At 46.4% G+C, this 10,831-nt stretch overlaps 3 protein-coding genes across 3 annotated transcripts; all 3 read left to right on the forward strand.

Moving 5' to 3' along the window:
* Nucleotides 1-1,869: 1,869 nt before the first annotated feature.
* On the forward strand, nucleotides 1,870-3,693 carry P884DRAFT_280776 (putative amidoligase enzyme-domain-containing protein; the record flags this gene model as incomplete). The annotated part of the gene is made up of 5 exons (XM_069443475.1): nucleotides 1,870-1,880; nucleotides 2,529-2,587; nucleotides 2,617-2,769; nucleotides 2,843-3,116; nucleotides 3,183-3,693. 5 exons carry the CDS (start codon nucleotides 1,870-1,872, stop codon nucleotides 3,691-3,693), a joined length of 1,008 nt encoding a protein of 335 aa, XP_069293963.1.
* Nucleotides 3,694-4,438: 745 nt separating this feature from the next.
* On the forward strand, nucleotides 4,439-5,043 carry P884DRAFT_317513 (putative oxalocrotonate tautomerase; the record flags this gene model as incomplete). The annotated part of the gene is made up of 2 exons (XM_069445315.1): nucleotides 4,439-4,856; nucleotides 4,951-5,043. The coding sequence occupies 2 exons, from the start codon at nucleotides 4,439-4,441 to the stop codon at nucleotides 5,022-5,024; spliced, it is 492 nt and encodes a 163-aa protein (XP_069293964.1). The 3' UTR covers nucleotides 5,025-5,043.
* A 1,589-nt stretch (nucleotides 5,044-6,632) lies between these two features.
* Nucleotides 6,633-7,971, forward strand: P884DRAFT_303211 (uncharacterized protein; the record flags this gene model as incomplete). The annotated part of the gene is made up of 4 exons (XM_069445008.1): nucleotides 6,633-6,994; nucleotides 7,102-7,147; nucleotides 7,271-7,856; nucleotides 7,943-7,971. 4 exons carry the CDS (start codon nucleotides 6,633-6,635, stop codon nucleotides 7,969-7,971), a joined length of 1,023 nt encoding a protein of 340 aa, XP_069293965.1.
* Nucleotides 7,972-10,831: the final 2,860 nt, after the last annotated feature.

Here is a 10,831-nt window from a genome sequence, read left to right on the forward strand (position 1 = left end):
CTAGACATACTTAACCTTATTACCTTTTAGAAGTCGGTTAACATATAGTAGGTAGTATTATTACTTCTTAGGCTATAGTTTAAACTCCTTATTAGAGGAGTCGCCCTTAATAGTATACCTACTAAAGGAGAGGTTAACATTCTTATACTATAAAATAAAGAGTTAATCTATACCCTATATATATATATAATAGCTAAAAATTAATATAAATAAGGGAAAACTTATATAATAATCTCTATTCTTATTACTACTAAGGTAATAACTACTATTACTACTACTAAATAAACTAATAGCTATTAATATATTAGATAGATACTAATTAAAAAAAAAACTTAAGGGTATAATAAGGATATAGGTAACAAGTATAGTTATAAGAGGTAAAGGCAGTTAAAGGATATAAAGGAAGAAGAGAATTAGTTATAGGAGAGAGAATTAGGAGAGGGAAGGAAGTAGAGGGGGTATTTATAGGCATTAGAGGAAGGTAGTAAGGGAGTACGTAGGACCTAGGCAAATTCCTTGTTACGTATATAACTTACTACTACGCGCGCGGGTCACGTTGTTCTAATAACAAAGGGAAGGAGGTACAGGTTTCATCCGAACTCGAATAGCTACCTGTTCGTGTATAACGTACCATTATACGTACAGGTCATATTGTTATAACAACAAAGAGAGGAAGGCACGGAACCCGCTTACACGCCTAATACGTACGGCACGTTATAGGGCAGGTCGGCCCGGTAACCACGAAAAAGAAGAGGGGGGGTATGTTATAGGCCTAGGCTGTACCCGGGCTAGATAATGCCTAGGCTTTACCTAGGTACGGAACGGACCTACCCTACCCTATCTACCCTGCCTTATAGGTCTATAGAGCGTTTATTACTTGTTTATAACTTGTCTGGTAGATACACGGCCAAGGCCTAGTTAGCGCCCGACCCGGAGCGTAACTAGGCCCTACCTAGGTTATATATATATATATTAGTTAAAAGGCATTCCTCTATATAACTCTTGTATTTTTTCTCTTTTTCCTCCCTAAGGTAGTTAAATAAAACATTGTATGCTTATCTATAGATGTTATAAGGCTAGTATATTATATTTATAGGCCTTTAATAGGCTTATAAAGGCCTTTAAGGATATAGCTATAGCCCTAGCCCTAGTAAGGAAGACTATTATAGGGGGTAAAAGGGCTTAGTAGTAAATAAGGAAAGTTTAAGAGGCCTAGAAGAGGGCTAGGGTTATAGTAAGTCTTAGCTTTATAAGGTAAAGCCCTCTATACTTACCTCCTTCTTATACCTAGTTATAAGGCTAGCTTATAGAAACCTATAAACCTATTAGACATCTAATGTTTTAACTATCTTAATTTTATAATAACTATATCTTCTATTACTAACCTACTAATAGGAATAAAAGATTAGAGTTTAATATATATATAGATAATACCTCTAAGTGCCTCTAGCACTCAAGAGAAATAATATATCTTTTTATTACTACTTCTAAGGCTTATATAAGAGTTCTAGGAGTGCCTGCTATAGCGCTTATACCGCTAGGAATAGTTAACCACTTTATCATATCTGACCGTGCTGTAGCCCGTAGGGTCGAGCTTCAGTTTTTCGGCCTTCCTCTACCACTCGAGGGGTGATGTGGGATTTTCACCTCTAAAGGCTATTGATATTGTGGCTGCGCTCTTTCTGGAGTGCCGGTGTGGTGGATGGGGAGGAAGTATAGGAAGTTATGCAAGACGTGACGGTCTTTGCAATCCTCGGTGTTCCATGAAGCGTTGCAGTACAGCTCTCAAATATGGAGGACTCTGTTGACACACATCAGCCAGCAGTGTCCGTTTTATCACTCCGAGGACCTGGCTGCAACGAGCGATGCATGGCCGGAAGGTGGAGTCTGGTTTGAGACAACCCAATTGACGTTGGGCAGGAAGAGCTCTCCTTCTTTGGTATCTCTGCTGCAGTTCGTTGGTTCCATGATTGGGCTGCTTGGAGTCAACATGGCCAGCGCCTTCCGCCCATGCGACATTTCGTCATAAGGCGAACCAATGGCAACTGCTAGGCTGTGCAGCGATGTGATGCTGTTCTCGGGGCCAGCAAAGGATTCTGCGTATTGTCAACCCAAACCGACCTAACAGAGTAAGAGAAGGCAATGGAAGGGCATATCAACCAACAAAACTGCTCCGGTACGGAACGAGCTTGCTTGGTTGTCTTCTTGCGCAGTACTGCATGATCATCGTCTGTTCAATCATGTGTGTCCTTGATGGTCCGTCTCGGATGGCCATCATCACCCCGGCCGACTACCCGCAACCGGCCCGGCAGGTGGCAATGCCCCGTGCTCGGTAAATAATCTCCGTTGAGAGCCTGACTACCTACCTCCTGCGGTTTATGCCCACTAAAATAGACAGGGAAGCATCTCCAATTTTTGCTCTTCTTCTCTGTTATCGTGGTCGTTTCCTATCCTGTTCTCGGATATCCTAATTAGTTTTTTTGCCGTTCCTTGTCACAGCCTGTCCTGTAATCTCGTACGTCCACGAGCCAAACCTTTGACCAACCTGGACTACGTTTTGGCGTGGAGATTGAGCTTGTTGTTAAGAGTAAGAGCCGGAAACATGCAGATTTCCAGAGCCTAGCCATGGAAATTTGCCTTACCTCGAAAAATCCAGGATTCCGAGTCACGTTGCCTGCTTGTCTCAAAAGGCCGACGTCACCGAATCATACCAAAAATGGATCGTCATCAAGAATTCAACACTGCCGTCTAACCCGGCCGAAAACCTCTGTAAGTTAACCCTATCGCCATACAAGAGATTCCAAGGTAGATGGCCATACTTACCAGAGCTATTTTAAACCAGTCGGTGTTGAGCTCGTATCTTCGATCTTCTACACACAGCAGAGGCACAAATGGATTCCCGAGTTACGCGAGACGTGGAGGGTTTTGGAGTCGGGGTTTGAGGTGCACGCCACCAAGGAGTGCAGCACTCACGTCCACCTCTCGCCGGCAAGCGGACCCTGGACGCTGAGCGCGGCGAGGGGGGTCGCGAAGGCAGCCATCTTCTTCGAGCGGTGCATCGACGGGCTGATGCCGGGCCACCGGCGCATCATCAACCCGTACTGCATGAGCAACCGGTAGAACGCCGTGTAGGGCGGCCCGGGCATGGCCCAGATCTTCGACGACCTCTCCCGCGCGGAGAGCCTCGCGGACCTGGGCGAGCGCATGTGCTGGTGCTCGAGGGACTCGGTGCACGCGCGGCAGACGCTCCACCAGGACGACTTTGTGCACCCGCACTTCCGCTGGAACCTGACCGCCCTGACTGAGAGCAGGACGCGGACGATCGAGTTCCGGCAGCCCCCGGCCTCCAGAAACGCCCGCGACACCCTGGCGTGGATCCTCTTTGCTGCCTGCTTCACCCGGTGGGCGTCCGAGCGCGCGGATGCGGCTTTCAATCCCGCCGAGATGCCCGAGATTGCGGATTTATACCGGTACGTGAGGGCGGGAGCGCACGTCAGCGTGGTGCCTGATGACATCTTGGCGTTGCTGGAGGGGCTGTTTCGGAGTGCGAAACCGCTGCCCGCGCCTCGGCATGACTTGAAGGGCACGACGGAGGAAGAAATGGACGAGTTGAAGACGGAGGCAAAGAGGAAAGGAATGTCATTGGAGAAGTATAATAAGGCACTGTTTGCTTATATGAGCAAAGGGAAGTGATATATTCTTTCAACGTTGATAATGTGCTCCTGGAGCTTCAGCACTACTCTCCCGACTGTCAGCCGTGAGTTCACATGCGGATAATCGTAAATGCAAGTGCATCTTGGTATCGTAACTGAAATCGAGGACACGATGTTGCACCAATAGGGAACGGCGCACTTCCGAATCGGGTAGTTATAGCAGGCTTACACACGACCCAGCGATGACATGCGCATTCACCCCTGCTTGGGTAGGATTAACCAAAAGCTGTGTCGGCCCAGGTGATGTAGGCCAGGAGCTTCGCCTCCTCAGCAATGTTTTTACGGCTATGGAGAAGTACATTCTCGAATCAATGTGTCATTATGGGGTACCGAGGTAGCGGAGATGTTCAGCACGGGGCACTTCCAGCGCCAGGCCGAGCGGCTCTCATGATAAGTAATCAATATTAAACAACGCATCGAAAGCCCTTCCTAACTGGTGATGGCGTCTCAGTTAACGTATTTCTTACTGGAATGATTTGGAATGATTAGTTATCAGGAATAGCACCCGGCGGAGACCCGAATTCCAGCATCATAAAAGCCCCCCACCCTTTCCCCCCTTTCAACCTCGATGATATGGCCGCTTAATTAAGCCAAGGAATCACGATTTTAGGATATCTTTGAAGCCTCCAAATAAACCGTCACCATATCTCTCTTCGTTTTTTCTTTGTTGTTTTCGTCCATTTTCTTCTTCTTTTCTAACAAAAAAGTCAAGCCAACCGGTCGCCATGCCCCTCTGGCAGATCTTCCACCCGCCCTCGACCTTCACCACCCCCGCCTCGAAGCAGGCGCTGGCGGCCGACCTGACGTCCATCTACACGAGCGCCGGGCTGCCCGCCTTCTACGTGGTCGTCCACTTCATCCCCGTCCCGGGCACCGACACCTTCGTGGGCGGCCGCCCCCGCTCGGAGGACGCCGGTGCCCGGCCGTTCGTCCGCTTCGTGGCCGACCACATCGCCGTGCACGTCACACCGAAGAAGGGCGACGACGACAACGTCGAGAGCGTGGAGAAGACCAAGCGCGTCCTCGACAGGGTCCACGCGGCAATCCGGCCGCACGTGCGCGAGCAGGACTGCGACTGGGAGGTGCACATCGACGAGACCCCCCGAGGGCTCTGGGCCATCAATGGGCTGGTACCGCCCCCTTGTAAGTATTGCTCCTCGAGTCGGTCTCTTTCCTGCTCACTCTCGTTTTGGGGCACTTTTGAATGCTGATTTGTGATCGCTGTACTTGTGCAAAGTCGGGAGCGAGGCTGAAAAGAAATGGGCTGAGCTGAACCGGCCGGTCGAATGGGAGGAGGAGCAGCCAGAGTGAAAGAATTAACCAATCAAGGTACAAACAGTATCAGATACTTAAGTGCGAAGGCGGAAGCTTTGGTTTCTCGTAATTATCTGGATCAGTCCACTCAGTTATACTTGAGTGTCCGAGACGCAGCGAGCAACAGAGAATCCTAACTCCGTCAATATGCTTTAATTATGCCTCAACTGAAAGTGACTGAAATAATGTCACAAGAGACCTCGAACGTATTAGTTGACGTTGGTTGAGAATGTCGATCCCTTGCAGACTCAGAAAAGAAATTGAACCGGCGTTTCGAGAGTTGGTTAGCGGGTCCCAAACGCGGGAACAGCATTTTACTTGATCGAACACATCTAGGTAGGCTTGATCTTGGATTTCAACGGAACTTTTGCGCCATCCTCTCTAGGAAAATTGCCAAATATAAAAAGAACAAAGGAAGAAAATATGGAGGTACAATACAAGCTTGGTTCCATGTGTCAGGGGTTAGCTCAAAGGGAAGCTGCCACACTTATTTTGAGGAGGAACTTGGCGACGAAGACACAGGATAATTACCCGCTGCAATGAAAACACCGCCACGATGCAGACCAGGGGAGACGAAGCTTCGATACCTGAGTGTTTCTCCATCGGCATGAACGGACAATCATTGGGTCCTCAGCCTCGGAGACTACCAGACACTGGGCCTAGCAAACCAGTCCATATGGAGTACATTGGAGGGGAGCTTGTATGCCGTCGTCAAGTGATAGAATGGATTGCCGTGTATGGACAATGCTATGTCATTCAAGGGGGTTTGAACCTGCATAGAGTTGGCTTCTAAGGACTAAGGAACAACGTGGTAGATAGGCAGTTGTGGATTTGGACGCGGGCTGAACTGCGGGCGCCCGTGCAGACGAACCGCAAGGCGTCGAGATGACGATGATTGCACGGTTCTTCGACCAGTCTGCGGTAGTGTGGCCGACATGTATATGCCGTGACGCCTTGTGGAATCTGTCGACCAAAAAGAACAACGGGACAATGGGGCTGGCGCTCTGGAAGCCCCGAGCCCGTCTCGATCGGGTACATTCCTGCATCCAAAAGGGATGGATTCATCTACAAGCGACACTTGGGGGGGGTGGCATGCGCCAATCGGTTCTGTTGACCGAGACAAAGTTGTTTGCCCTGTCGAATAAGAGTTCCCCGGACTTGGCATCCATAACAAGGTTAAATTAACCCCCGGCCTCGGCAGTTTCTAGACGAGGATGTAACTGGGCATCCAGAAGAATGACCTCCCATCCTCCCGTCCGGTTTGTCAGTTCGGCACTGGTCCCCCGCAGGAGCACATGGTTTCGGCAGCGACGAGCTGAGAAACGCGTCTGTGGGAGGAGGGGGAGGGAAGGTTGGACAGCAGACAGCCGAGGGCAGAGAGAGCATATATGAAGCAAGATGGAACGCTGCCTTGGTCAAAGAGCACAAGCGGTAAATATTGAACTCTCGGTTTGGACTTGCACCGTCTACTTTACCTAGCATCGCCGAACCCCTTCTCGTCCTTCCTCTTTACCTTGTTTGAAAATTCACGTGAATACACGGTGATATCCCCTGCTGAACAAACACCCCCACAAGCCCGTCCCTCAATCGAGATAACCTCGCAAGATGCAACCAAAAGCTTGGATTGTTGCCGTGGCGGCGGCCCAGGTCGCTAGGGCCCAGGAGCTGATGCGGTTCGGCTGCTCGCAGCTCACGATCGACCGCATCGACCCCTTGGTCAACCCGGGCAGCATACCGTCTCCTCACATGCACCAGATCATCGGCGGCAACTCGCTCAACGTGTCGATGCCACCCGTCGAGCACGACCCTCCGACGCTGTCGACCTGCACCAGCTGCACCTACTCGGAGGACTTCTCCAACTACTGGACCGCCAACGTCTACTTCAGGGCCCGCAACGGGTCCTTCAAGCGCGTCCCACAGTTTGCGAACCTCGGCCTGAACGTTCAGGGCGGAATGACAGTCTACTAGTAAGTCGGGGTGTTACTGATAAATGGAAAAAGGAGAAGCTCTCTCTCTCTTTCCCGTATCCTATATTTATCTGGCTCAACGGCTCGCTCACCTGACTCGTCACCAGCATCCGGGGTTACCAGCCCAGCGCCCGTGTCACCGCGTTTAAACCAGTACGTATTAATTACCATCCGTTCAAGAGGCCATATTTCGAGGGAAAGAAGTATAATATATTGTATTATAATATATTGTAAGAAAAACAATGTGTCAGTATCGCTGACAGGACAAATAATCAGGGGTTCCGCATGCTCGTGGGCGACCCCAACAACCGGGAGGAGAGCAAGGTGCCGCCGGGGCTCTGCTTCCGGTGCGAGGCGAACAAGCAGCAGAACCCGTTTGGCGGGGCGCCCTGCACGGGGGCCGACACCAAGTCGTTCCCCAAGTCGACGTGCGGCGGCGGCTGGCGCGTGACGGTGACGTTCCCGTCGTGCTGGGACGGGCAGAACGTCGACACGCCGGACCACAAGAGCCACGTGGCGTACCCGGCCAGCGGCACGTTCGAGAGCGGCGGCGCTTGCCCGGCCAGCCACCCGGTCAAGATCCCGCAGGTCATGTACGAGATCATGTACGACACGACCCCGTTCAACAACAAGAACGAGTGGCCCGCGGACGGCTCCCAGCCCTTCTACTGGAGCCACGGCGACAACACGGGCTACGGCATCCACGGCGACTACGTCTTCGGCTGGAAGGGCGACGCCCTGCAGAGGGCCATGGACAACAAGTGCGCCGGCGACCGGTGCGCCCCGCTCCAGAGGCAGTCCGACGCCGATGCCATCGCGTGCACCAAGCCCCAGAGTGCCAAGGAGGCTATTGGCGACGACTGTGAGTGCACGCCTGGCTTCTCTCCTTTCTCGTCTTGTTTATATTAGCTCCCCCGGAAACAAATGCTGACGAACCTTGCGTCGCAGGGCTCCCTACCATTCCCGGTCAGCAGTGATAAAATACATACTCAAGAAGAGGATGGCTTGGAGGTGAACGAGAAAACATATGGAGTTTAGCGAAGACACCAGGAGGAGGAAAATGTCAAGCGTCTCGGGATGATGGCTCGTTCGTTCCTTTCCTTTGACATGTGCACCCTATCCAAGGATGAATATATATAAGGTAGCTTCCACAACAACGCGGTTCACTACCTAGGGTACCGTATCTTGTGCCATGGCGCAACATCCCCTCCCCCCTCCCACCGCCCAAATTTCACGGATTTTGTCTCTTGCACAATTTAATGCCGAACGCAGTTACGAGCTCGAATAAGCGTACAGGAGGTACTAAGAGTAGTGGCAAGGAAGGAACAGAAAAAGTGCCTTGTTAAATTATCTACAAAGGAGAGAAAGAGCGATATAAATAGACAAAGGAAAGATGATCTATACGTCTATGAGGCTGTAAAGTGGCTTATAGCGCTTGTAGCTAGTATCCTAGAAGCTCTGTCGCTTCTAACATACCCCCTAGTTAAGTGTGGTAATCGCTTTAACTATTTATTATAATGTTATTTCTAGTGTTATATCCTATATTATATCTTCCTTGACTAATTATTCTAGCTACTTACCTTCCTAATTTGGTAATTTTAAAAGAATTAAGGGTATTTAAATAATTCTTTTAAAATAGTAATTTAAATATTATTACTATTATAATAATAATAATACTAATAATAATAGTAATAATAACTATAATAATAATAATAGTAATAATAGTAAAATAGTGCCTCTTATACTTAAATTAGAGAATAGCTTACTAGCTATATTTATTATATCTATTATAGCCTTAGTTAAGCTTAGTAAGTCTTCTACTACTATTTCTAGCTTAGCTAGGGCTACTATAGCTAGTAGGCTAGTACCTATGCCTATTATACCTTGGAAGTATAAGTATACTAATAGCAAGTCGCTATAAGTGCTCCTATTTTGCTTTGTTTATTCGATTTTCTTTAATTCTATCACTAGTTTTATAATTTTCTATTAAATCTATCGATTTTAAGCGATTCTAGCGATTTTTTGTAGTTTCTTTGTTATATAGTTTCGCTTTATAGTTTCCTAGTCGAAGTTAACTTCGATCGCGGTTTCTAAGTATTATATTAATCGTTTCTAGGTCTTATAAGCTAATAGATTATAGTACGGTTAATGCTCTTAAGCTTTATAAGGTCCCTTATAATATATATATATACTTAGCATTAGCTAGTTATTCTCTTAATAAATATTATAATCATTCTAGCCCTAGCTCCTATTACTATTATTACTACTATAGCAGTTATAAGTATTTTAAGATATATGTCCCTTGCTTATTAGTAACTAATCGCTCCTATAGTACTTTTACTAATTAGAATATTAGTCCTTCCTCTTACGTTAAAGTAACTTTAGCTTTAACTAAGGTATTACTAGAGGGTACTAAGGCCTCTATAAGTATCTAAACCTTACCCCCTATATATAAGCACATTATATATATTAATATATATATATAGGATCTTAAGAAGTTATATATGGTCCTTTATAGCAACTTCGAGTATACTAGGGTCTCTCTAGACAAGGATAATAAGCTCGAGAGAGATAGTTCGGAGCTCGTACACTTTACAAAGATCAGATAGTCTGTCTTCGACATCTTTTACTAGCTCGACAAAATCAAGAAGGAGCGTACGGCTCGTACTAGCGCTAGTAAGGACACGTTAGCTATTACCAAGTAGCCGGCTAATGGCTAGGATAAGGGCAAGGGCAAGGCGGTCGATAATAATAGCGATACTTAGATAGAGTAGGACGCTACTTTAGTATCTCTAGGAGCTTAGGATGGCGTTTTAGGTACTAGTAAGCGCCCTAGTTTGTTTTGCTTTTTCTTAATTTAACTAGTTTTCTTTACTCCTCTACTTATATAAGCCTATAACTAATATTTTAGAGATTAAGAAGTACTCTCTATGGCTAAACGCTTATTAGCTAAGTCGTTTCGTAAGCCTATCTACTAGTATTTAACTAGTTAGTAGGTATATTACTTCGAACGTTCTTTTTATAACTTCCTAGCGTAGCTATAGATTATAGATATCTATATACTATAGGCGAGTATTGATATATTCGTTCTCTACTACTACTAGTCGAATAGTTTGCTAATTATTGTAACGTATCTTCTAGGGCTTGCCAAGATCGAGAGTAATATCTTCGAATAGCCTCTTAAGCGCTATAGTCTCTCTTACTATAAGGGAGAGCATTAGAAGTTCTACTTTAGTACTAGACATTATAACGGTATTCTAGTACGATACTTTCTATATAATAGCTTCTCTAAACAAGAAGATAATATATCCCTATAACAAATACTATATATCTAGATCGTCTATATACGACGTGTCTCTAGCTATTAGGAGCAATAGATCATCTAGCACTTGCTCTCTACTATACTAAATTAATAGGTAAGAAGTCCTATATAGATATCTTATAACTTACTTCGCTTCTAAGAAGTAGTCTAGACTTAGGTTTGTTAGGTATCGAGATAGTATTACGTAAGCGTATGCTACATTAGGTTGTAATATTACTATATAATATAGGATTAAGCTAACAAGCTCTTGGTATTCCTTAATCTATATGTTAATAGCTATCCCTTTAAACTTCTTAAGTTCTTTATAACTTAAGGGAGTAGGCTCGAAAGCACTAGGTACGTCTAACCTAAACTACTTTACTACCTTTTTAATATACTAATTATAGATAAGCTAGACTTTATATACGGATCTGTCTCAAATTACCCTAATCCCGAGAAACTAACTAATATCCCCCTACTTATAGACATTGTAACAAGCTTTAATTCCTTCTATTATATACTTAGCCGCTATAGCG

The sequence above is a fragment of the Thermothelomyces heterothallicus genome (assembly GCF_042370625.1).
Source record: "Thermothelomyces heterothallicus CBS 202.75 unplaced genomic scaffold P884_scaffold_34, whole genome shotgun sequence".
In the NCBI taxonomy this organism is placed as follows: Eukaryota; Fungi; Ascomycota; class Sordariomycetes; order Sordariales; family Chaetomiaceae; genus Thermothelomyces; species Thermothelomyces heterothallicus.